At 39.6% G+C, this 27,338-nt stretch overlaps 1 protein-coding gene across 2 annotated transcripts in view; it reads right to left on the bottom strand.

Moving 5' to 3' along the window:
* FNDC3B (fibronectin type III domain containing 3B) overlaps positions 1-27,338 on the bottom strand; it is a 250,420-nt gene that overhangs the window by 79,931 nt on the left and 143,151 nt on the right. For both annotated transcript variants that reach the window (XM_075268668.1, XM_075268667.1), the window contains exons 7-16: positions 24,028-24,086; positions 18,323-18,480; positions 17,809-17,868; positions 15,713-15,851; positions 15,567-15,620; positions 13,033-13,157; positions 9,689-9,860; positions 6,900-6,986; positions 4,105-4,243; positions 1,931-2,002 (exon numbers count right to left, since the gene is read on the bottom strand). In XM_075268668.1, coding sequence (XP_075124769.1) covers positions 1,931-2,002; positions 4,105-4,243; positions 6,900-6,986; positions 9,689-9,860; positions 13,033-13,157; positions 15,567-15,620; positions 15,713-15,851; positions 17,809-17,868; positions 18,323-18,480; positions 24,028-24,086 — 1,065 coding nt within the window. The remainder of the gene's footprint in view (positions 1-1,930; positions 2,003-4,104; positions 4,244-6,899; positions 6,987-9,688; positions 9,861-13,032; positions 13,158-15,566; positions 15,621-15,712; positions 15,852-17,808; positions 17,869-18,322; positions 18,481-24,027; positions 24,087-27,338) is intronic.

The following is a 27,338-nucleotide window of genomic DNA, read 5'->3' on the forward strand; positions in this document are numbered from 1 at the left end:
ATAACATGGGTGCATTTTCTTCCAAGAGGCTGCAGTGCAGTCTACTTTGGAAAATGTTATTTATGCTAAAAGGAAATGGGCCGCTGTCAAGACGAAATACAGATTGACAAATGGCTTCAAAATTACAAGGAGCTCTTTTAATGACTGCAGAACAGAATACAGGCGACCTGTCACCGTGCATGGTTAACACCTTATTTTCCAGTTATTATATTACAGTGGAATTTGTTCAGATAAGTCTTTTATATAATGAATGTCAGTATAAATACCAGATCCCAGCATTGTATTATAACGTAGTATGAATATTATTAAGACATCTTGAATGTATACGATACCAGTATAATTGAATGTGAATGAAAAGTAAAGATGCCGGCTGACATGTTCAATAGTGAAATGTGACAATGTCAGCTTACTATGCATTTAATAGAGGGGTTGATGATGTGCATCTTGTGGATCTATTGAGTTTACATTCAATTTTATTTTCCTTGAAGTCAACCCTCCAGAGAGAACAGACTTCAAGCTCTCATGACCTGTTTCTTGGAATTCATTAGTGGTGCACAAGCAATCTTAAGGGTGTAATTGGTAGGAAGTGACTCTACTGCTGTCTTCCATTCTGACTCTACTGTGGCTCATCTGTTTGTGTAATGCTCCCTAACATCACCCCATCCTTTCTGAAGCTTTCAGATTAATGAATGAAAATGAATATATATATTGCCTATTTGTCAGCTGACAAACTCAGGTGATGTTAGATATGCCAGATTTGTAAGGCAAGGCTATTTTATAACCTGTGTATTTGTAGGAGTTGCTCTGCTGAGTTCACATATTTGGTGCTTTTTAAGCAATAAAATTATTTTTGTCTTCAAATATTGATATGTTTCACAAAGCAATTTGAGTTAGAGTTAGATACATAAAGTAATAGTTGCACCTTGTCACAGCATGTGCAGTATGGCTATATTAAATATATCGCTACGGTTTCTTTAAAAAGACACAGCATGACATATATTTGTAATGCATTTGTACAAATACATGTTTGGATACTCTGTGGTTCTCAGTGAGAATGTTGCACAGGGACACAGTGTGACAAAACTTACCCTAAGGACATTAAGGGATGAGACATAAGTCCTACTATTGAACTACTATATATCCTTTCAGTATAATAACAAGACCATCCTGCAGAAATATAGGAGTCATTTAATCAAGACCAATACAAATTTGCTCGTGGTAAGCGGTGTTCTTTGATCTATCAGGTACCTGTGGACATACCAGGGTCACTTGGTTTAAAAGAGGGCACTGTAATAACTATATAAGGATGCGCCTCTGTTAAAGCCAATTATTCCTTCCAAGAGAATGATGTAGTAACAATATTAGCCTAGCCATCTAGAAGGAAATTTATACACACACCGCCTAATTCCAGCAGTATATACAAAACATGTAAACATGTCAAAAAATGCAATGTGCTGTCATTGGTGTTCAGACAGTATATGGTCAGATTATAAAATTACTCTCACCCTCTCTCTACAGAGAAAGTTTTATATGAATCAGTGTCTCCATTAAAATGATTTGAGAATATGGTATAAAATTGGAGACTTCTAATCTTTTGAGATTCTGTGAATACTGAAAAAACACATCTTTTATGTGACCACTGCATAATCGCTGCAAAAATTGTTACGAAGCATTTATATACACCAGAGAGAGAGAGGTCAGAGCAACAAGCGGTCTATTCATTGTGGCGACAGAATATGTTCCAGCTGATTTGTTAAAAATGTTTCATTACGGTTAATTTTTCAAAATATTTATTATCTTCACACAAAAAGAAAAAAAAAATTAAGGGCAATTACTGGGATATTACTGAAAAACATATCCCGCAATATATTTTCCATGGAAGCAGTCAACATGAATCAAATGCAACCAGTTTAACAGCCATATGACAAACCTTCAGAAGCCCCTTCAGAGATCTCCAAAAGGTATTTCAGAATTTCTGAGCCACCCTTGTCTTCGGGAGCATCTGGAAAAAAACATCAGCGTGTGAAATGCCAATACAAAAAGATTTCATTCTTCTCTTTCCTTTTGATTGAGTCTTAAGAATGTCGCAGAATTTTACCAATGTTGGCAAACTAGTGATTTCCTACCACTGTCTTTAAAGGGAAATCTGTCATGTCCAAAATGCCCCAAACCAATAGTAGAGCAGTGTAGGACCTTTAATAGGAGCAGAAATTATAGCTTTGTGGCCACAAATGGATAACGTAATGCACAGATAATGTAATTTTTATGGATATGCAAATCAGCGTACATGTGTAAATGCCTTGGTTTTCCTCTGGACACAGGCCAGCAATGCCCCTGTAGATGTGAATGCCACTGTCATACTCTGTCTGCTTCACAGTTGTCTGTAGAAAAATCTCCCAAATCAGGATAGATATAGTTCACATATCTATCTTGAGAATGGTAATCCCCAGGCCATTTTAGTAAGTGTATACGTGGCTGTAAACGCCATGTGTGATTGTCACCATTCGCTTCTATGTGGGAGTATATAAAAATGGTTGGGCTCTACAGACTTAATAGGGCACATTTATTAATACTAGGGTATTGTTCTGTTCTCTGCTATTGTACTGAGCCCTGGGCCACCCAAGTTACACAACATGATATACAACTGTAATATAGTGCACTAACAGAAAACCGAACACAATAACAGTAAACAGAAGTGTGGCAACAAACGTGAGACACAGTAACAACCAGAAAGTCTGACTTCCTATTGCAAAATGTTAGGGCACTGGCAAGAGATACAGTATATTTATACCAGAAACTAGCACAACTTGCCCCAAGGGCTTTCTTGGGGCAATTCTTCAGGTTGGGGCCACCTTTTTTTTCTTCATTCTACTAGAGGTAAGCAATTGAATAGTAAAGGGACCTAGAAGGATTAAACCGGACATATCTGAGGCAGCTAGTCAAGAAGATTGCAGGACAGAGAGATGTATATCCCCCAACTTTACCAGTGTTTCTATATTATACATACTGAATGTGTTGGAACCCCATAAGGTATTTAAACCTATGGATTTTTCCATCCTGCTGTGTTTTTCTTTATCAGATTATTGTGAATTATGACATATGAATAATAAAAGTTAAGGTTTTGGTAACCTTTATTTTTTTGTGATAATAAGATAAGATAAGACAAGATAAGATAATCCTTTAATAGTCCCACAGTGGGGAAATTAAATGTCTTTTAAGGTCAACATATTTGTGAGAGTCTGCAGAAACCACATGTTGGTTACCTATTGAAATTCTATCTGCAGCATTCAGTTGCTTATGGATCCCACAGTCACGACTTATAACCCTGTTTGCAGCATTCACTTGCTTATTGATCCCATGGTCATGTGTTTTACTCTTGCCTGCAGCATTAGCTTGGGATTGATCCTATGGTCACGTGCTACACCCGTCCGCAGCATTCACTTGCATATGGATCCCATGGTCATTTAATTTGACCCCTGCCTTCAGTATTCAGTTAATATTGATCTCATGGTGATTTGTTACACCCCTGTCTGCAGCATTAGCTATAGCATTCTATGGTGGACTGGGTAAAATGTAGACACTGCAGCGCTCTTATTCCCTGTTGCGCTATCCTAGGTTTTGTCAATAAATCATTTCATTGTAACGTCTCTATATCCAGAAAATATTACTCACTACAAACAATGTTCTTCACATCTCCATATACAGCTCTTTATTAGCATCCCAAACTGCCAAGAACTGCACTGTCAAGAGAAGGCTGCAGCTCTCTTATCTGCAAGCATGATAAGGCTGTTGTCTGTCTGAATATGAATGAGATTCTGCTTCATTCATTTCAGTGGACATGTTTCCCAGTTACAGACATTTATTAAAATGCTACATCCGTCTTTATCTCTGTATGCTGTTTGTTACATTTTGTGTACTGGAGTGTTTCACAATTGCTCCATATTAAGCCTATACCCCTCCTGAGTGTCTCGTACCAGCTGCTATTTATAAGTATGCATTAAATCCTTGCACACAGTGATATTTAGCAACCAATATAACAAATTGTCATTATGAAGCATGATACATATAAAATTATGCAAGCATGGAAGTCACTACTGTACATACCCCACTGAATAGTGAAGCCATGAGCAGTGACAGCACCCTTGACTACAGGTCGAGATGGGGGACCTGGCCGGTCCGGACTTGTGGTGCAGACCAATATTTCACTCGGACTGCTACTTCCTTCAACATTTGAGGCAATAAGCTGTAGTACAGAAGGCAAGATATGAATTCATGTAAAATACATTAAACTTTACAAAATAAATGGCCTTTTCTGACACAAATGTTAGTTATGGGAGCTTTTAATAGTCAATTGGTCTGGTGAAGCACTGAATATAGCAGCCTTCATTACAGGCATGAATGTCTTTGTGCAATCCATAATATGCTTTCAGATAGGCCCCATATGATCTGTATGCATTTATTAAAAGATGACAGACTTCTATCTACAGCTATTATGGGAATGAGAACAGAAAAACAAATGTTAGCTATAACAAGAGGTCCAGATGTAAGATATAGCAAGAAGCACAGATACAAGATATAGCATGATGCATTCTCTTGAAATATATCTCCCTGCTTAATACATGGTTATTCATGACAGTACCTATTTCCACATTATTTTCCCCAACATTGCAGAGATTTATTTAACTAAATGCAGCAGAATTCTGTGCCAAAAGACTGTCCTACAAGTCATACACCACATTTAGAAGTGTCTAGACTCTTGCTGTAAACTCGCTTAACAAGAGGGAACAGGTTTTACATAAAAAGAGCGTCGTAACCCTAGAGACAATTTCAGCTCCTGTATATTATTATTTGGCCTATTCCCAAAGAACCCTTTAAGGTGTGACAATATGTGCAAAAAAGCAAGCCAATAAACAGATGGTATAAAGATCATTTCAGGTGACTAATCAGAATAAACTACCGTGAGTGTACACGAAGAGTAACAATATTTATGGTCATTATAGGACTGATATTTTTCCTAATTTATCAGTTTTCCCCTCTGAATGCTATATCTATAGTTTGCATATGTCCTGGGCGCTGGCTGTCAGGGGGGCCAACAAGCCACTTATGTATTTAGATACGGAGTTAGAGCAGTAAATGGAACTTTTGGCCCAAACTTCTACCTACAATTCTGCTTTCTACTCTTTATCTCCTGCACATCCTGCTTTACTCCTCCTTCCCCTCTTCATAGAGTCCTTCAGATACTAGTAATCTGAGTCAGTTGACCTGTAGTCCACCTAAAGACGGATTGCGCATGGATTTTCACAGTGATTTTAGTAGAATTAGGGGGAACGAGGAAAATGGCCGACGGACATGCGCAGTCAGCGCTTTTGAATGAAGAGAAGAGGAGCGCGAGAGAAGAGGCGGGAAGCGGAGAAGAAGACAGAGGTTGTCGCTGGAGAGTTTTCAAGCAGCACTGTGGATGCCCCCAGTGCTGTGAGAAAACTCATTTACATAAGGAAGAAAGAAGATATTTCTCAGGAACGCCAGCGCGGTTCAGGATAATAAAGGTAAGAGAAGAATTACCTTTCTTAAGGCTATTCCTACATGTATTTAGTTTAAAAAGAGTGTCCTAATAATACAATTCCTTTAAAGAGGACCTTTCACCTCCTAGGGCACATGCGGTGTAATACAAGAAAGCGGACAGTGCACTGAATTTAGCGCACTATCGGCTTTCACGTTCTGTGCCCCCGGTGAAGAGCTATCGGTGCCGGTACTGTAGCTCTTCACTGCCAGAAGGGCGTTTCTGATAGTCAGTCAGGAACGCCCTTCCTCACAGTAGCATCTATTGCGCTGTACTCTGAGAGGGGGCGCTACTTACCGCACAGCGATGACACTGAGCGGTGAGGAAGGCCGCCCCCCCAGTACTAGTCTATGGATGAGTACTATCAGGAGGGGAGAGGGGAATTCCTCACCTCTCTCACAGTACAGTGCAATAGATGCTACTGTGAGGAAGGTCGTTTCTGACAGTCAGTCAGGAACGACCTTCCTCACAGTAGCATCTATTGCACTGTACTGTGAGAGAGGTGAGGAATGCCCCTCTCCCCTCCCCTATGACCAGCCGCAATAGTAATGTATAGAATCTTCCATAAATTTGTGTAAAAAAAGAGAAGCTTTAAAAAAATATAATAAAAAAAATAAAATAAATAAAAGTTCTAAATCACCCCTTTCCCTAGAATACATATAAAAGTAGAGCATTACTGTGAAACACATACACATTAGGTATCCCTGTGTCTGAAAGTGCCCGGTCTACTGAATGTAGGGTATCTGCAGTGCTCCTGTTCCGTCGGGAAGGGGTTAATAGGAGCACCGCAGATACCCTATATTCAGCCAGGCTGAATTCCAAGTGGGGGAAAAAGAACAGTCCTCAAGCTCCTTTCCCAGGATCTACTGCACCCAAGAACTCCGACCATTTTCATTTTTAAAATTTTCCAGTAGCTGCTGCATTCCCCCCCCCCCCCCCCCCTCGGCTTACACTCGAGTCAACAAGTTTTCTCATTTTTTTTGTGGTAAAATTAGGGGCCTTAGCTTATATTCGGGTCGACTTATACTCAAGTATATACGGTACATATGATATACAAATAATGAAAATTTTGCATAAAGGAATCATTTTCTGTAGCTACAATGAAATATAATGAATGGATGACTTTGCACTGATTGATAATGGTGGTTTTATATTTAATAGTGATTTTGTTATTTAATGGGTATAAATCTTTATTAAAAAGATATAACACAGGATATAAAAAACTCAATGACATAAAATACATAGACACAACACTGTAGTATCAAATTATAATGAAAATATACCAAACAGCGCCATCTGCTGGTAATCTAGTATGTTAGGTTTCTTTTAAAAGACTCACCCTAAATTTGTATTGTGTGCTTCTTTGGAGATTATTCACAGTACATGTTAATTCTTCTCCAGTGTACGTAGGTTGAAATACACTGTCCTAAAAGCATAACATAACAAATGTTATTAGAAGTTTATTAAAACAAGTGAAATGTAATTTTTTCTACACATTATACAGTCATTACAATACTAACTGCGAAATACCAGGAGCTTGAACTTACCGCTGTGGTTCCATCTACAACTTATACATGGGTAATATATAAAGAAATATAGTGCATTTGGAAAAGGTTATATTGGATTATTCTCCCTCACATTATGTCCATATACTTCCTAAAGAATGATTTATCACATTAGTTACCTTATACACATCCTTATCAGTAGTCCTAGAGAAGACATGAATGATGAGAGTATCTGCCACTAGTGCAAGCTCTATTCATCGAACCATGTCTCTACTGTTTTGTTACATACCCTAGCCCTATTACTACTATAGTAATATTTGTGAATAATTTCCTCCGTCGTAAAGATATTGCTGTTTTTGTCAATATGCAAATAAGCTCTTTGCAGCAATGAGGGTGTTGCCATTGCTCCAAAGTGGGAAACAGCAACATTATTATTGTTCTAGCAATCTCATCTGTATATTGAGACAAAAACAGCTATGTCCACAATGGAGGCACTGATTCACAAGTAACTCAGGTGACCCTATCCTGTGTTAGAAGTTTGTCTCCCCATTGTTCCCAAGCAGTAAGTGTTGTTAGTTTTGGAGCCTTATATGGTACTTAGAATCTGTACTGTCAGGTGGGGGCAAGAGCAAGTATGGGTAGAGGTTTTTTTTTTTTTTTTTTAAACTCTACCACTGGCCATCTCTGATTGGAGCTCTGAATCCCCTTGTCTGCTACGGCCTAACACCGCCCTTCAAACAGGAACCAAAATAGCATATCAGGCACCAAAACTAACTGCACTGATTACTCTGGAACAGTGAGGGCTAGAGAAAAACGTCCAACTGTGCCAGAATCAGTGGAACGGCACCTGTTATCAGATGCCGAGAAGTAGAACTGGTGTATGGAGTGAAATGTTATCTTAAAGCTGTAAACAACGGGTGCCTGTAAATCTGGAGTAGTGTGTTCAGTGATTCTTAGAGCTTTGCCTGCTCCACTGATCACATAATCCCACTTTAATCTGATGATATGCCATAAAAACGGCTGCTTTTAGTTTCTCTGTTATAAATTGTCTCTAAGTTATAAACTGGTAAATGATTGACTGCTTCATCATATGGACATTTCTCCCAGTCATGTCTCGCACATTAGATTGATTTTCAATACACTGAGCGCTTTTCATAGACAGTTTGACTGATAGAAGAAAAACAGGAGAATAGCAGGTATAGCTACAGATATCCATACAGCAGCTAACTTGCTTCTTCCGTAGAATAAAAAATATGTAAACGACCATATTAGACGTGTGGACATTTCAGCAAGCAAAATGCATGACAAAGAGTACAAGGAAATTATAATGCAACCCTCTAGCATTTCACTCTAAGAACTCTCAAGGCAGAAGCACACCTTACAGAGCAGTCCTTATAACCTGTCACAGGTTATTTATCCAAACCTATCCAGCCATGCCAAAGATATAAGCCCTTTTAGTGTTGATGCAGATTAGTGTACGGTACTAGCCAAGTGGGTAGTAACACTGCATGACATACAGTAGACAGAGACCCCACCCCAGAGAAACTAGTGTGTTACCACCCATACCCTATATCCTAATTTGCATCAAGAAAAAAAGATGAGTGTCACTGGACTTTTCAGACCTATCTATAGGCTAAAATTAATCCTGAGTGTATACAAATAACAAAGGTACAAGTAATGTTGGACTCATGTTTCTTGAGCCCGCCATCCATTAACCCTTAGGAAATAGACCATTGTACCGTTCAAATTTTGTGTTTTCTGCTGGAACATTATCAAGTTAGATCTTGGGCTCACTGGTGGACCAGTTCAACACTGCGTACATTTATTACAATCCAAGAGTTCTATCTTGTAACAAAGTGCAGCAGGTCCTTTATTTTATTGATCAGTATCAATCCAAATGGTGGGACTCCAACCCAAGAATATTCAATTGACAGCTACAATTGGCTAACCTATGGCTGTATATTTTATTTGTCAGATGTATGAAGAATTTATCTACTGTATATGCAGATTTTAACCCTGTCTGCTTTTCAGACTTACATTTATCACTAGATGAACTAGGGGAGGAATATACAAATCTGTCTCCCAAGATGTAAATAGGGAGATAGTGCCTCTGTTATGCTGCCCTCTATAGGAAGCACCCTGAACATCATGCCCGACTTTCCCAGAAGCCTTTACTGCATAATGTGGGTTTTATACCAAGACAGTTTCTCAGCTCGTTTCGGTCTGGTTGGACTTCGTCAGTGCAGCGTAGAGAGAACTGACTTGGTAGAAGTGAGAGGCTGAGAGATCAGATTATGGGGATAATGTCCATCCTTATGGAGAGGCAACTATGGCTGTATAAGTCTCCACACACCTAATAAGTGGTCTCTCCATAAGGATGGACATTATCCCCATAATCTAGATGAACTAGTGTAGACAACAGACAAACCGAAACACAAACCGTGCTCAAGGCCAGCAGAAAAGTGTATTAGCTTCACAATAATCATGCTGTCTTGACATGAAAACTGTTGGATCACTTCTATTTTCACTCAGATGGACTGACGTCCATTGTCAGCACTAGACCATCATAAATTCACGCCTTCAATGTAAAAAGTTGAACAAACAAGGCAAGAACTTAACGTACAGTATCCTCCTGAATCTCCAGCGTGTATGATATCACCTCTTCTGGAAAACATCCCTCTGGCCGCATCCAGTGGAGACTTATCCATGTAATTCCAGCTCTAATAAGTTTCGGCGCTGCGGGTGTAGGAGGGATATTGCCTGATGTATAATACACAACCTCCTGGCTGTACTCACTATGAATAGACAAGAGACACATGAATGACTTGGTTGTTTACTATGCATTCCTTAATGAAAGCTACGGCTGATTTAATTATGGTGGTTTACTCAACACTACAAGCGGGGGGGACATCCAGTTTACGCTACCCATCCAAAGTAATCATGGGAAGACACCTGACTCCGACAAGTAAAGCAATGTTTTATCAGAAGAACAAGCCATGGACTATGCTTTTCTAAGCTTTACAGATGTTCTCCTCCTTATCTAAGAGCGTTATTTGGACGTTTCTTATTTACTCATCTAAAAACACGTATGCCGATAGCATTTTAACTTTAACACTTGGAACAAACCACTCTTCACTCTTAAGAACACAAATATTTTTTATTGATTAAGTCTCTTTATAATCCAGTGGTCATAACCTTTTTTTTTTTTTTTTAAACATCACTGGAATTATTTGTAATGCAATCAAAAAGGAGTCCCCTCCCTCAGCTTTGTAACCGACCCTGATATGCAATACAAATGAAATTCTGATTACATATGTACAGTATCGTGTATAAGTTTTAGACAGGTGTGGAAAAAGTGCTGCAAATTAAGGCTGGAATTACATCTGCGTTGATGTCTAAGGAGATCCACAGATTCTGGTTAAAATTGGCAGAGAGAAGTCCTGCAAGGAGGACTTCTCTCCTCTGGTTTCAATATAAAACTGTCCCAAACCTGATGGACCCCATTATAGTCTATGGGGTCCGCGGGTAACAGCTTTTTAAGCAGACATGGTTTCTGTTTTCCATGGCCCCATGTGGACCTAAACCACAGAGATCCAAACACTAGTTTTCAAAAATGGATGTGTTAATACTTCATTCTAAATGATGTATTACACAAGTATACTAGAACAGTCTATTTGATACTCTGTTCCTTAAACTTATAGGCATGCATTTATGGCATGAACGCCCAATAAAGTCAAAATAACCTATTATTCATGTTCACAACAGAGAAAAAGTCTCTAGCCTTTCTTTATCTGATTAAAGTCCAGACATCTCTGAAAATGACTTATGATAGTTCACGACTGTCCTGCAATGAAACCCCCATGTTCAAAGTTTTGTGTTTTCTAGCACCAAAACAGTGTCAGGAAAACCTTTTACTTGCCAATTATGTATAATCCTTCAGCCAGTCATGCAAGGAGGTAGACTTTACATAACTCTTAAAACTCGCTCAATTACTTGGGCTGATGAAATCCTATTTAGCTGTTTTAATTGGCTCAATTTATTTTTAAACTACTTATTTGTTTAACAAAAAGGAAATTAGATCAAAATATTAGAAGATATTAGGAGAGTAATTGCTAAGAAAAATGTCTCAGAATTCTAATGTAATGTACACCAAAAATTGTTTGTGCTGTATACGCCAAGTGTTCTAGACACTTTGACACCATGTATAGAGAGGGGGAATCACTCGAAAGGGGTAACACTTTGCGGACAATGTATATGATCTAAGTTGTAACATTGTATGTCAAACATACACCACTGTGGGGCATTATTAGGTGCCTGGGAAGTATAATTTGGTGCCTGGAGACTATTGAAGAGTAGAGATGAGCGAGTAGTATTCGATCGAGTAAGTATTCGATCAAATACTACGGTATTCGAAATATTCGGACTCGATCGAGTACCACTCGCTATTCGCAGTAAATATTCGATTCAGAGCCAGCATTGATTGGCCGAATGCTATACAGTGTACAGCATTCGCCAAATCAACGCTGGTTCTGCAGCAGGCTCATCCTTGCTAGTCAGGAGGGCTGGCAGCTTGCTGTTATGAGTGAACTTACTTTTCTCATAGGAATGAATAGACCAGCGTTGATTGGCCAGTGTACAGCATTCGGCTAATCAACGCTGGTTCTGCCGGAGGCTCATCTGTGAGGAGGCAGAGTCTAAGATCGGACCACAGCAGTCTCCATTGTGGTCCGATTTTAGACTCTGCCTCCTAACAGACGACCCTCCGGCAGAACCAGCGTTGATTGGCTGAATGCTGTATACTGGCTAGTCAACGCTGGTCAATTCATTCCTATGAGAGAGTCAGCTCCCTCATAACAGCAAGCTGCCAGCTCTCCTGACTAGCAAGGACGAGCCTGCTGCAGTACCAGCGTTGATTTGCCGCAGACTCGTCTTTGCTAGCCGGGAGAGCTGGCAGCTTGCTGTTATGGGGGAGCTGACTCTCTTTCTCATAGGAATGAATTGACCAGTGTTGATTGGCCAGTGTACAGCATTCGGCCAATCAATGCTGGTTCTGCCGGAGGCTCGTCTGTGAGGAGGCGGAGTCTAAGTTGGACCACAATGGAGACTGCTGGTCAATCAACGCTGGTCTATTCATTCCTATGAGAAAAAGTAAGCTCGCTCGTGACTGCAAGTTGCCAGCTCTCCTGACTAGCAAGAACGAGCCTGCGGCAAATCAACGCTGGTTCTGCAGCAGGCTCGTCCTTGCTAGTCAGGAGAGCTGGAAGCTTGTGGTTGCGAGGGAGCTTACTTGGTGACTCTCCTTTAGTTGAATAGTGGTTTCCCCTGAAACGAGCATTTTTTTCCCATAGACTATAATGGGATTCGATATTCGATCAAGTAGTCAAATATTGAGGCTCTACTCGAAACGAATATCGAATCTCGAATATTTCACTGTTCGCTCATCTCTACTGAAGAGCGTTACTAGGAGTGTGGGGGACCACTGAGGATCCATATACTGAGTGTAGCATAACTAGGATAGCATGACACTATGAGGGGGGATCAGTAAGGAACCCCAGTGCTGGGTGGGGTGGTTGTGTGGGAAGCACAGGATAGTATAGCTTTGAAGGTGCATTCACACGGTGAAGTTGTGGGGGGAGAAATTGAGTTTTGATATGGTTTTTGAAATTTACAAGCAAAACAAATTTATTTAGTATGTTTCAGCTGTAAATTCAAAAAATGTCCTAAAAACTGCAGCAAAACTGAAAATTATTTTTCAAGAGTGTCGAAAAGGTTGGGAAACACGGCCTAAACTGATAAAATATTGATGGTCAATGTCATAGTGTGAATCCAGTATAATGTTTTATACTGGATACATTCTATGGGATAAACACATAAAGCCAGTGGCTCACAAAGAAAATTGAAGTGAAGAAGAAAATAAGTCAAAATATGCAATAAGGCACATCAGAGTAAGCAAATGAATGCACTTACCTTTTGCCAATATCATTGCGTGCTGCTACTCTAAATGTATACCCTATTGCCGGACACAATTTGGTCAGCTTACAGTGCCTTTGGTTCCCCGTGTAACACTCTCTGAAAACACTATTTCGTTTTCCCTGGTGGAAAAACAGAACATTTAATCATTTATGATTCATTACCCTGTTCACTCATTCATTTTGTATTTCTTATATCCATGTCTGATCAATTTCTATTTTCTAAAGATTTCTTTCTATCAGTGCTTGTTATACTATACTATGTTATAGCATCAATTCTTGAAAAGGAAAATATAAATCTGAATTACACGTGAAAAGTAAGAGAACTCCTTAGAGAACCAATACTTCCTGAGTGCACATAAGCCCACCATGCAAAGGGAAAAAAACATAAAGAACTGTCATATTGATTGCTCTCTTCTGACCTAGGTTTACATCCATGCTCGCCTTCTACACTGGTAGGTCGTGCAGTGTCTATGTTTACATCCTGTTTCTGTGTAATGAGTTTAACAGATGAGAGACTTTGGGCCATCTCTGGATGTTTTTCTCACCACAGAAAGATGCTCATATTTTTGTATGTTGCAAGTAAGACTGACTAACAAAAATAAAAAAAAAAAAAAAAAAAGGAAAAAGGGCAAATATTCTATTTTGTTACAACGAGTCTTAAATTGAACCTTTTACATCTCCTGACTTGGCTGTTTTAGTAAAAGATTTTATTCTTCATCAAATAAGAAATCTGGATAATCTTTTCTCATAAGTCAACATTGTACCATTCTTCTATTATTCTTCATGAATATTTATAAAAAAAAAAAAAAAAAAGACAGCTGTTGTGTTACCATTCCCCTTGTCAAATGGGCGTGTCCCTGCAGTCTGACTGAGTCAGCACTGACTGGACAAGTCAGAGTGAACCTGGAAGGGGAGGGGGGGGGGGATGGGCACATCCCCAATTGGTAACACTCAGAGGCCAACGTATTCAGGAATTCCAGTATGCATAATGGATAAATGGTACAACATAGAGTTCTATGACGGCAGACATATCAGGAGATGAGATATATTATGTTTAAGACCTATAAGTCCCTGCCAGCCTCTGCTTACCTCAAACAGCAATAGCCACAGTTGATTAGAATTGTCATGTTTGAGAAGTAGAAGTATAACTAAAATGTCTTAGGGGGTGTTCACACTACAGTCGGTGTCCGACAGCTAGTGTCCGGTGCTAATGTCCGTTAAAAATCTAGTGCGGACATTAGCATCGGACACTAGCTGTGTCCGTGGCATTTTGCATTGATTTAAATGGACATCAGGAGCGTTCTTTTACAGTCCGTGCCTGTCCTTAACTGTCCGTTCACAAAGATGTCCCACTTTTCAAGCGGACAGCAAAACCCGACATGTAGGTATTTTTTGTCCGCTTTTGTGAAAAGTCGGACATCTTTGGGAACAGACAGTTAAGGACACCCACGGACAGTAAAAGAACGCACCCGATCTCCATTTAAATCAAGGCAATGTGTCACGGACACAGCTAGTGTCCGCTACTAATGTCCGTGCAAGATTTTGAACGGACATTAGCAGCGGACATTAGCTGTCGGACAATGATGGTAGTATGAACGCTCCCTAAGAGGGAATATAACGGATAGAAAAATTGGTGTGTGTCTGCTAGACATAGGTAGTAGTGTAGTATGAACTTGCCTGAATAAACACAAATTAATAAAATTTTCCATTTTTTGAGCAGGCATCTCCCATTTAGAAACATGTGGATGTCAGTTCACTCTGTATATTATAGTGATCATCCTAGAGTGTTTACTCTGACTAGGCAAGATTCACTTCAATCTCCAATATTGGGAGCTAATAAGCTCCGGGTACTATATCACTCTGAATCTATGGAAGGGGTGAGATATAATAGGAGTATTTTAGTGGAAGCAGTAATACCATAAAGCTAGCGACACAGTAGGGACCTCTTACCCCCAATAATCCTAGTATTCTCATCTTCATACCTCTGATGAACCCCTAATTTAAATTACAAATAGGGGGTAAATGTGCCAAGTGATGTATCTGGTAATCTAAGGCCATATTATTCAGGACAATAAACTAAGTATATAAGCTGGAGGCAGGAGAAATCTATATGTCTCCCGTACCTCCTTCTTGTGTGGTGCTAACATACTGCAACGAGCACTGAAAATAATTTTAATAGAATTTTGGCACAAAATTAGCTGCCAATATTGAAGACTGATGTGAATCTTGCCTAGTCAGAGTAAACACCAGAGGGGACATTGCCATAAATTGACATTTACCTGTCTCTAAATGGAAGACGCCTGGCCAGTATATAGGTATACATAATTAGGCAACTTCTATCACAATTGCTTCCTTTGGAGTATGCAGATAACAGAGCAGCACCCCAACAGAAAACAGCAGAAAATGCTATTAACCCCCTATGGAAGGCCCTCCGTTCTAGGAGCATGCACATATTCTATAAGTTACACTGTTTCAGCTACTAGGAGCACAAGGGGACGTTCCCTGCTCAGTTACAGGATGTGTTCTTACCTCATCCCACTGTAAGAGATAGCTGGTGATTTTTGAACCATTATCCACTGGTGCCTGAAATAACAGCACAATAGTCAAAAGACACAGGGAATATCAAATGCATAAATCATAACTATTTTCTAGAGCAGTGAATCAATGACTCTTACCTTCCATTGTAGTGTGAGTGAGCTTTTGGTTCTGTGAGACAGCTTAGGTGGGAAGGGACATTCTGGTGCACAACTGTGAGTGGTGAATATGATGGGTTCTGAACAGGATCCCTTTACGGACTTATTTGTTGTATAGACCCTAGTACAAACAAGAGTTTTGCCATATTAAATAGGTGACCTTCAGCAGGCGTATAGGCACAGGTCATGTACTGCAGACTGTACATAACTGATAGAATAAAAAGTCAAGATTTCACAAACTACTTATTCAATGTTCTGCAACTTTAACATACTTAAAGAGGACCTTTCACCATTTTGCCCACAGGCAGTTCTATATACTGCCGGAAATCTGACAGTGCGCTGAGTTCAGTGCACTGTCGACTTTCCCGATCCGGGCTCAGTGTGAAGAGCTTACAGTCCGGTACCGTAGCTCTTCTATGGTCAGAAGGGCGATTCTGACAGTTAGCCAGAGACGTCCTTCTTCACAGCACAGCCAATCGCGCTGTGCTTTGAGAGCCGGGAGGAACGCCCCCTCCATCTGTTCACAGTACTCGTCCATAGACGAGCATTATCATTGTCAGCTTTCCGGCAGTATATAGAACTGCCTGTGGGCAAAATGGTGAAAGGTCCTCTTTAAACACATACTTTTACCCACAGATATTAATGACTTATCCTTAGGACAGGTCATTTAAGGGGTCTTGCCAGTACAGTCTCTTTACCGTATTCACAGAATTTGGGGAAAAAGATTGCGCAAATAGGGGCAACACGGTGGCTCAGTGGTTAGCACAACAGCCTTGCAGCACTGTAGTCCTTGATTCGAATCCCGCCAGGAGCAACATTTGCAAGGAGTTTGTATTTTCTCCCCGTGTTTGTGGGGATTTCCTCCCATTCTACAAAGACATACTTAAAATAGAAGAAAAAAAAAAAAAGTACATTGTGATCCCTATATGGGGCTCACAATCTGCATAAAAATAAAAAAAAAGATTGCGCAAATGTGTTAAATCTGTTAACCGACCACCAATGAGTAATAGTGATATGCATTTGACAATACTTCAATGGTAATTTACTGCAATCTTAATTGTAAATGCCATTTGCAAAGTATCAGTATACAATTAGGCCGGGTTCACACGGAGTATTCTGGCTCGTGATTTGGTACATAGACGCCGCGGGAGCTTTTGCAGGCCGTATACGCTCCCATTGTTTTCAATGGGAGCCGGTACCGTATACGCGGCGCTATTTTGCGGCTGTGATTTTGCGGCGGCCGCAAAATAGCGCCGCGTATACTGTATCGGCTCCCATTGAAAACAATGGGAGTGTATACGGCCCGCAAAAGCTCCCGCGGTGTCTACGTACCAAATCACAAGCCAGAATACTCCGTGTGAACCCGGCCTTAGATGTACAGAATTTGTTTGTATTTTCAAAATTTCTTGTCTGACACTATGTATGTTCACATCTATGTTTGGTATCCGCATCTTGCAAATCAGACAAAAATAAAATGGGTTTGTCTGCTTTTGGTGGATCCATTTTTTTCCCCTGTTCATCTTCATTCTTAGCATGCGCAGATAAGAATGAAGAGTTAAAAATGTATTGCAACATGGACACAAACTGATTACTATCCATTGGTAATTCACTGTTCTTTCTGCCTCCTATAGATCTCAAAGTTATAAAAATGGTATGTTGCTGTCCATCATGGATACTTATTTTTTGGCCGAAGCAAAAGTGCTGCAACTCTGACTTTGGTCTCCATCCAAAAGAGTGTATACATGGCAGAAATTCTCCAAGCGCACATCTGTAGATAGATTTTTTTTTTTTTTTTAAAAAAAACCAAAACACTGAAATCCCTTGGATTTGTAAAAGAACGGTTCAATTTTTATGATTCTTCAACAGATCACAAAAAATGATTAGGTGCGGAGACACCAATGCAGATGTGAACCCAGCCTTACAGGACACCATTACATTAAAATGATCACGAGATCAAAATATCATTGAGTTGTTTAATCATTTTACGGAAAACAGTTTTGTCTATGGCCATCATAATGTGACCGGCATTGTTATTGTTTTTCCAGCTTCAGAACCAGAACAACAAGACTATAACTCACCTAACATGGTAATCTGTTGCAGGCCTGAGGTCTTTCAGATGACACTCCAATTCTTCTCCACTGCAAAGACAAATTGTATATGGAGAGAGAGAGAGATAGAAAGGGTGAAGTTAATACAGGCTCCTGCCCTCCATGGTGATATTATCATCAATATAAGCGACAGCGTGAGAGATATACAGCACAACCATCTGCCTAGCCAAGACCTGGAAATATTCCTAATGCAAGAAACATACTTCTTGGCTGCACAGATCAGAGCTTTTACAAGGTTTTAGCTCAGATATATAGACATCAGCTCTTGATGACATTTATGCACAGTTTACAATGTCTGAAGTAAAAGACAGAGAATAAATAAACTGTACAAGGCCACTACTTAAGTAATGACTGCAAATGGAAGATCAGTACGTACATGGATTTCTCCGCACATAAAAACATTCTCTTTATAACTAATAAAATGTGCCTAAGTTATAGAGGTCACAGCTACCATATGGCTCCCGGTAAGCTTGCAGCTTATTACCTGTAAATAATCTTATATTTTCCATCTCTTCCTTTGTCTGATAAAGCAACCTCATAACTACAGGAATATGACAGGCCATTACTGGTTTTATCTCCACTTGGATACCCATTGGCAGGGGACCATGACACTAAAGCTGTTCTGGACTGAATATTGGAGACCTGAAATATAAAAATAAAACATATAGTCAGACCTTTTTGTGGATAGTGCATCAGTATAAAAAATCCATATCGGCTGGAAAACAAACATATTCAGTCGAGCATTAGAGGTATTCAACTGTGCAGCCGTTTATCAGCCATTGCAGGTCCATGAGGGCACCACAGATGGTCTTATCACAGCCCAATGTAAAACTGTATAAATTAGACTTTGTATAGTAATGTTAAAATTATACATATGGGGATATTATTCGGTATTTGCATGTTGATATGAATTTAATGTTGTTTGGTGGTATTTGCTCAGATTTGTGTGACATTACTTTTTAGACACTTTTTGGTACAATAATAATAATAGCGACACTGTATGACACAGTTATTTAGGCGCCGCACTGTATTTTTAGGTACTGAGTTATACAATTGTTTGTACGTTGTATGACTGAGCACCATAATTATAATAAGTGAATCAGGCCTTCCTTCCTTCCGTCTTTAGTTCCTGCACAGGGATTAACATAGGATATTGTGCACAAGGCCTAATAAAAACCAGTATGGTTATTCTTCATATGACATAAAACCAAGTAGATTCATGCTGAAGTAAATATATTATCCTTCACATTATGCTGAGTGCAATAGCAAACCATGCAAGATAGAAAAATCTCCATCAACATCTATGTCCTCCAGACGGGAAAGGAGGTGTGCACTTTAAAAGTCATCTTAGGTCCATTAATGAAGCGATTATAGAAGCATGAATAATTTATATAGAGAAAATACAGATGATGTCTAATAAGAGGAGCAGTAAACAGCGAGATGCTTCTCAATGGGGAAGGCGAAAGTAAACAAAGGGTTGCTGAAATATTTAATTGGTTTGACGTCTTGTTTACGTACAAAGCAAAACTCAACATATCTCCCCAATTATCTTCCATTTACTTTTACAATCAGCTCAGCCTACTGCAGATAAAAATACCTCGGGGGTAATGAGACTCGAAAAGTTCATAACAGAACTAAAAGGAAAAAAAAAAAAAGTGTGTCATTGCACAGTGCGAATTTGTAATTGAAGTTGGTGTAGGTTTACCAGTTTATACTATATTATAGTATTTATGTATATAAAGCTGGTATAAATGTGTGACGTGAGGAAATGCAAAGTCTGTTTCAGTTTTCATGGACAAATTTTTCTCTTATCAGGGTTTCCCTTTAGGCTAAAGCATTATGTTGAGGAAATGCAGCTTTTTTGGTTGCAGATTTGGTTATGGTTTTTTGAGCCAAAGCTAGGAGTGGAATGAGAGTAAGATAGAAGTATAAGAACTGCCTATACAGTTCCCGTTCCTTTTGTAGACATTCTTGGCTTTGGCTCAAAAAGCAACAAAATCTGCAACCAAAAAAAAAAAAAAAAAAAAAAAAAAAAAGTAATAGGAGTGGATTTCTATAGTTTCCTGGAGCCACCACTATACAGTGCACTGGGCTGTAACAACGCTCCTATTACTTGAATAAAAGCCCCCATTTGGGGCTAGAAAAACCAATCCAGAATTTTCTATTCCCATCCTAATTTGCGACCCTTAATTTAATGAAAGGAGCCGCGGAAGCACAGCCCATGCACGGGCAGCACATGAGGAACATCTTAATGTCCCTCTTAATCTCTCCCCCGGTTTAAATGCCCCTTCATCTGCACACAGTTTAATGTCCCTCATTTATTTGCCCCCAGTTTAATGTCCTCCCTTCACCTCTTCCCCCAGTTTCATTTACCCCCCTCATCTGCCACCAGTTTAATGTCTCCCCTCCATCAGTCTCTATTTTCACGTACCCCTTCATCGTGTTCCCCCCAAAAAACATGACTATGACTGCTCTGCCTGCAGTCTCAGTCCTGGAGTGTTCTTGGAGCTAAAGGCGCGATGTGAGTGATGTCCTCACATTGGCCTGTAGCTCCCAGGGCCGGAGACCTGCTGCAGATGACTAATCAGGTGGAGGATGGATCCCATGTCACCTCTTCATGTGTGCCAACTGCTCTGAATTTGCTAGGATTGCACCAAATTTACAGGGGCAGGAGTGGGGGCTTAAGAAGACCCCTCCCACACTGCAGTCCTGGGGGTTGGGGGCATTCCCCCTATTTAGCCTTAGACCTACAGCAGTTGCTCCCCAGACCTTGTTAACTCAGAGACGGCCTACTACCAACTTCACAGGGCCAAATTGTCTCTTTGATAAGGGCTGCAGCTTCCCTGTCACTATATTGCACCAAAGTCACACCAGTTTGTAGATTTCACAACAGCTAGAGGACTACAAGTCACAGCAACTGAATTACATCTAGGAGAATGGGGCCACATTGGCAGAGACTGGCAGGGGTGTAACTTAAAGATGCAGATTTTACATTGGGTTCCTGCCTGCCTTTTGGCAATTAGAATAGTGGTACTAGATATGAGGAATAGTAGCTATTTCTCATATCTAATGGAAGGCTTTGATATACATGTGAACAGGGTCTTATACTATCTAATATTGTAGGAAGTTTGTTTTATTAAAAAATCAAAAAAACTAAGTTATATAAATCTATCAGATAAACGTCTGAGCATTCCAAACCCTCTTAGGATATCATAATACACCGACATCTTAATCATCTTGGCAACCTGACACTATGGTGGTGGAGACCTGGAGGTTGATGCAGAGACGTCTGCCTGGGGGATCCCTAAACATGGAGTGACCTGAATCAGATTTTGAGGTAAAAGTGTAAGTGGTCTTTTATAAAGGGACGCAGCTAAATATCCTCAGACCCCATATAATAATATTGGACCCAGGGTGTCACTGGTTAGATAAAATGTTAAATTGTGCCATTCTTCTCCAACAATATTGTGTTCATGGTCTTGTGCGATTTGTTACGGTTTTGGCAATGCCAAATGTAATGTCTATAAAATAATTGAAACTAAACGATAAAGGAAATGACAAAAGCTCTGGAATCTACAATCTGACCCATTAGGTGTGAGGCAGGTTTGGATCCCAGGATAGCCCCTTATGTTAATGATCGGCCTCCTTCATCACATTACAGTAGAGCACTAGGCCTTCACTGTGTCGCTCATAGCAAACAGTCAGAGAGCAGCTTTCATTTTAGTACAGTAGTAGAATAAATGAAAGCTGATCTCCAGTTGGTTGCTATCTGGGCCTTGTTAATCAAAAAAGCCTGTGTCGCCCATAGTTTTAGCAGAGCAGTAAAGCCTAACTCCAATTGGTTACCATGATAAATAAGGCCATTGTCTAGTACCACGTAGTAGTGCACCATATTTTCATAGCAGTCTATCTTGCCATCATATAATCTTCATTTATGGAAACTATAATTCCAGTGAAATAGTCTCTTAATAAATTTGATGCATGTAACAGACCCGCAAATAAATGCTAGTAAATGTATCAATCTGGGAGAGGATACACCCCCTACAGATAAGCCCCTCCTAGTTTTAAAAGGTGATAAATACGAGTAAAATAAACATGAAATAATAATTATAGCGCCATTTTAATGTGCATCTTTGTTATGGCGCACGTCCCTTATTTAATTGCATATGGTAGTCCGTAGTGGCTGGTGACATGCCAGGGCCTATAGGGTTAACCCTAGGCTGTTGTGACATCACATCCCCCGATGATATCACAGAGCTATGAGCCTAGCTGCCATTTTACCCTTCTTATGACACCATCATGGCTGGATGACATCACAATCTAACCTTCTTATGACAGCATAATGGTTGATGACATTACAGGCCTATAAATGTAAGTGCGCAGGCCCATAGTCTCTGTCCGCCTGCACACCACCTGTGTGATTCTGCGAGTTTGGTTCTCTGCAGTTTGTGCTCATCTCTTCGGACATGGCAGCTGTCACCACCCTCATCTTCGTGATAGCAATGTTCACTTGGATTTCTACTACCTTCGATCAGCCATCCTGGATCATGGAGACGGGCAGTCATCTTAGGCCCTGTTCACGTGGGGCACAGGACCACGTATTTTGGTCACGATTTTGACGCGTGAAGCCGTGTCAGAATAGGATCAAAATGTGTCTGCTGCGACTGTCGTGGCTTCCCGCTCTGGAGTAGACCCAAATGAGTGGGCCTACTCCGGAGGGTGCTGCCACGAGGCGAATGCCACGGCTGAATCAGCCGCAGAATACGCCTGAAGAAAGGGCAGCTCGCTTCTTTTTTCTGCTAGTGGGAACAAACTGCTAGCGGAAAAAGGAATGCTAGCGGTCTGCATAGACCTCTATTGTGAGGGGGCGGATTTTGACAAAGATTCAGAGAAAAAATCCGCCCCCTCTCTTGCCCCGTGTGAACGAGCCCTTACACCTGGGTCACAGTTGCCAATAATATTATCACCTGGATGCCAACCTTCAAGGTTGATGCTGACCTGCACCACTAGGGTCGGCAACATGCTTGAGTGGACAATGGCCGTCTTGGATTTACTGGATTGGATAATTGTCAGCACCTAACCGCTCATGTACATCATCAACTGCACCGACTTGACTGTGTGTATGATCATGGGCAGCTACCTACTGGGCCTCCTCAGCAACACGACCTCTGTTATCTGCTAAGTCATCGCGAGCCCGCACCATCATCAGCGATCTTATCAACTGGGGTATCAGCTGCAGCAACCTACTGGATGGCAACCACCTTCAGCCACCTCAGCTGGAATGTTAGCGGCAGTAATCTGGTCAGCTGGGTCACCAATAACATAGGAAAATGGCTAACGGACATGTACAGTCTATGCTTTTGGCTGAAGATGCGGGCGATGACCCGGCGAAGAAGACAGAGGTGTCACTGGAGAGTTTTTGTTTAAGCAAAGGAGAGCGCCCCCCTGTGCTGTCTGAAAATTCATTTACATATGGAAGAAAGAAGAAATTTCTCAGGAACAGCAGTGCAGATCAGAAAAAGAAAGGTAGGAGAAGAATAGACTTTCTTAAGTCTACTCTGACGTGTACTTAGTTAAAACAAAGGGATTCTAATAATAGAATCCCTTTAATAAATGGTGAATGCCAGAAAAATTAAACCCATACCAAACTGGCATAATTGCTCTTTTTTCCATTTTTATTTTTTTTCCAGCTTCACAATACATTGCACAGAACATTAATTGGTGCCATCATGAAGTGCAATTTGTCCCCATAAGCCTCATATGGCTCTGTAAATGGAAACATTAAAAAGTTGAGTGTTTTTGAAGGTGGTAAATAAATATAAAAATAGCAAAAATGAACAATAGCTGCGGGAAGGAGTTAATATGTGACACTACAGCAAAAATTGTGCCAAACATTTTGGTGCATTTTTTCGTTGGAAACAACGGACACTAATAGGTGGGCTTGACAGTCTAAAAGTGTGCCAGATTCTCAATCAGCATTAGACATTTTGAAAAATGTGGTGTAGTTTAAGACTGTCCAAAACCTATACAATATTCATTTATCATTTATTTTCCTTGCTGTTCCCATAAGCCAAAATAACGATATTGGGTAGTGTAAGCCCGTATGCCCCTAATTTCATGGAGGCACAGAGAGGTAAGAAGCTATACATATACTGAAGAGATACGGCATGCAATAGATTAAACACCTACCGTCAACTTCTCAATCCCTGATAAAATCTCTTGATTCTTCTTTATTTCAGGTTCATATTCTGTAATAGAAACATGTAAGAGAACACTTACACACAAATCATTACAATAGGAAACACAAATGCCAGTATATATACATACATGTGCATTGCCACTCACCTACTCTAGGTACTATAAAGGTAATATACATATGAAGAGCTCAACGGAAAAATGGCCTAAGTCCACATTTTGTCATATTTCAAATTATTACCTAGAAAGCTTCTTTGTACCTCGTTCTATGCATTGGGTTTACAAGGTACCTAGGATTAATGAACTAAGTCCATATATTTCAATGCAGAAGAATTTACATTCAATGGAATAATGGCCTAACTCCAATACAAACTTACTTACTTCACTCTCGTTGGTCATTTTTTCATTGAAATTGTGACTTCCGGTCTGTTGTTTATATTAGTGTAAAAACTTTGTCTTATTGTTTAAAAGGCTCTAAATCGACTTTTGCACATATTTAGCGCCGAAAAGGGAGGCAGGTAATTATTATTCTTCATCGTTTAATAATTTTTACGGTATATTTGACGATATTAGCATAAGATTGCACTTAAGCCGACTGCTGCGGCAACCATAAAGATACGTGTGCTGTAGCGCCTTCGATGTGTAAGCCATATTTAAGATGTGCCTTTATTTCTGTTATGCAATTAATTATTATTATTATTATTATTATTATTATTATATAATAAATAATAGTAGTAATTAATTAATAATATTAAATAAATAATATATATATATTTATACATGAAGCTGCAATTTTTTTAATAAATAATACAATTTATGATTAGGATTAACGGTGTTCATTAGCTGATTACATTGGATAGATATATTCCACAATAATGCCCGTTTGCTTTAGGCTAAAACTTTAAATTTCGTTTTTCTCACAATATTGATTTTTGGACTTAGGCCATTTTTCCGTTGAGCTCTTCATATGTATGGCATTAACATTAGAAACAGATCATCAGTAGACATCAATACCACAATGAAATTTCCCCATCAATACCAAAATGATAGTTTTCCATGCTAAGAACTCCAGACATAACTGAAACCTGAGCAATTCTCCCCACTCCCCACATAGTATTAACCAAACAAAGATCTGGTTCATTGATCAATAACACAGAATATTTGATAAATCAAAACTTTCAAATCCCAGTGATGAAATTTTACTGCAAAAATGTATAAAAGCCAATACAGAGATTAGGGGGCACTTATTACATACGGTGGAGATGCTGCTCATATTCATCTCAATGCCACATTTACCTAATGTCACATGAAGCCATAGTTCTGTGCAGGATGCAGGCAGGCCTATGTATGCTACAGTAAAAAATAGCACAGGTGGATTGCAATAGACAGATTATCAGGCAGGACACTTAATGTATTAAAAGATAGCCCCGCCACAATAGGGAGATCATGGTGAAATTGTCAAGAACCACAAAAGAACCCTGTCGGAGAGAGACGTGTCATATATAGTACTAAAGGAAAGCAGTACTGTATTGATCCAATATGTACTAGTGTATCTCAATAAATTAGAATATCATCAAAAAGTTATGGACTGTTGCTCAGTTTCCCTCTGCCGACAAATGTTTTGGAGATGGAAATTTCATTTTCTAACAGGAATTGTCACCTGTCCACACTGCCAAAAGTACCAAGACCTGGTTTAATAACCAAAGTATTACTGTGCTTGATCAGCCAGCAAACTCGCCTGAGATGAGGAATACGAGTGACATCAGACCTTCTTCCTCTTCCTCAGGCGAGTTTGCTGGCCAATCAAGCACAGCAATACTTTGGTTATTAAACCAGGTCTTGGTACTTTTGGCAGTGTGGACAGGTGACAAATCCTGTTAGAAAATGAAATTTCCATCTCCAAAATGCTTGTCGGCAGAGGGAAGCATGAAGTACAGACGAGCTGAAGGCTGCTATCATACAACCTGGGCTTCCATAACACCTCTGCAGTGCCACAGGCTGATCCCTCTATGCCACATTGCCGCACTGATGTAGACATTCATGCAAAAGGAGCCCCAACCAAGTATTGAGGGCATTTACTGTACATACTTTTCATTTAGCCAACATTTCTGTGTTAAATATTTTATTTTACAGTTGGTCTTATATAATATTCTATTTTTCTGAGATAATGCTTTGGAGCAACAATAACCCAAGTCATTAAGTGACAATACCCTTGTTACTCCAAAGAGTTAATTTACATATGGACAAAACAAAGCAATATCTTGCCAAATTACTGATTCATAAGGGAAAAACATTGTGTGATTCAGGTGCCCCTAACCTATCATTTGCAGGGTTGGGTCGATATGTTGGGTTCAGGGAACTTCCTTTAAAGCCAATTCATGATTGTCACAGCATTTGTCCCCCTCTAACCCCAAACTTATCACCTAATGCGTGGATAGAGGATAACTTGTTATAACTTTGCTTTGATTACATATATAGCGCCATCATACTCCATAGCGCTTTACACAGATATTGTCAATACAAGTAGGGCTCTCAATCTAGATTCTCTTTCAGTATGTCTTTGGATATATAACTTGAATAAACACCCATTTAATGGTTTCTGTAATATGTTACAGTGTTTAGAGTCCTGTCCAGATGATAATAAATATTTCTGGATTAAATACAATTTTCAATGCAACATGGAAAAAAAAACTACTTCCTCCTTATCTGCTTTATTTTAGGATATGAAATGGTGTGCTGTAAATCTATATTTTGTCCACTAGAGGGCAGTCTAAACCATAGATTATTGTTGGAATTTATTTTTTGCAGACAGAAACCTATTTCATTGTTACATACATACTTCTTATGATGTTTTAATTTTATAGGTTTTATACATTTTAAAATAAGAGAAAAACTAAAATAATAACAGATAATAACCAGTCGCTGACCCCAAAGTCAAATGAATGCGGTGAATACCAAAAGGATGTTTCTTTGTAAAGGGAGGGTCACACTAGGTTAATACAGTCTGCGCCCTTATCCATCATAAGAGAACATCAGACATTACCAGTAGTAGAGTGATGGATGCAGATGGAGACCCTTTCTCTGCATTCATTACCACTGACTAGAAGGTAATAAACATAATGAAAACCTTCTTCAGTTATTTATTTACTTTCATAACGGTAGAATAAGTCCTGCAGGTACAACTTTTTCTTCCAACAGACAAGTAGAAAACATGATGGAAGAAAGCTTCTGTACTGTTTGGGTTTTTTCTTTTACATGGGGGTGAATGCAGATGGATGACGGAGGAAGCCTCATCTGCATCTGAT

This window comes from Leptodactylus fuscus, chromosome 3, assembly GCF_031893055.1.
Source record: "Leptodactylus fuscus isolate aLepFus1 chromosome 3, aLepFus1.hap2, whole genome shotgun sequence".
NCBI lineage: Eukaryota > Metazoa > Chordata > Amphibia > Anura > Leptodactylidae > Leptodactylus > Leptodactylus fuscus.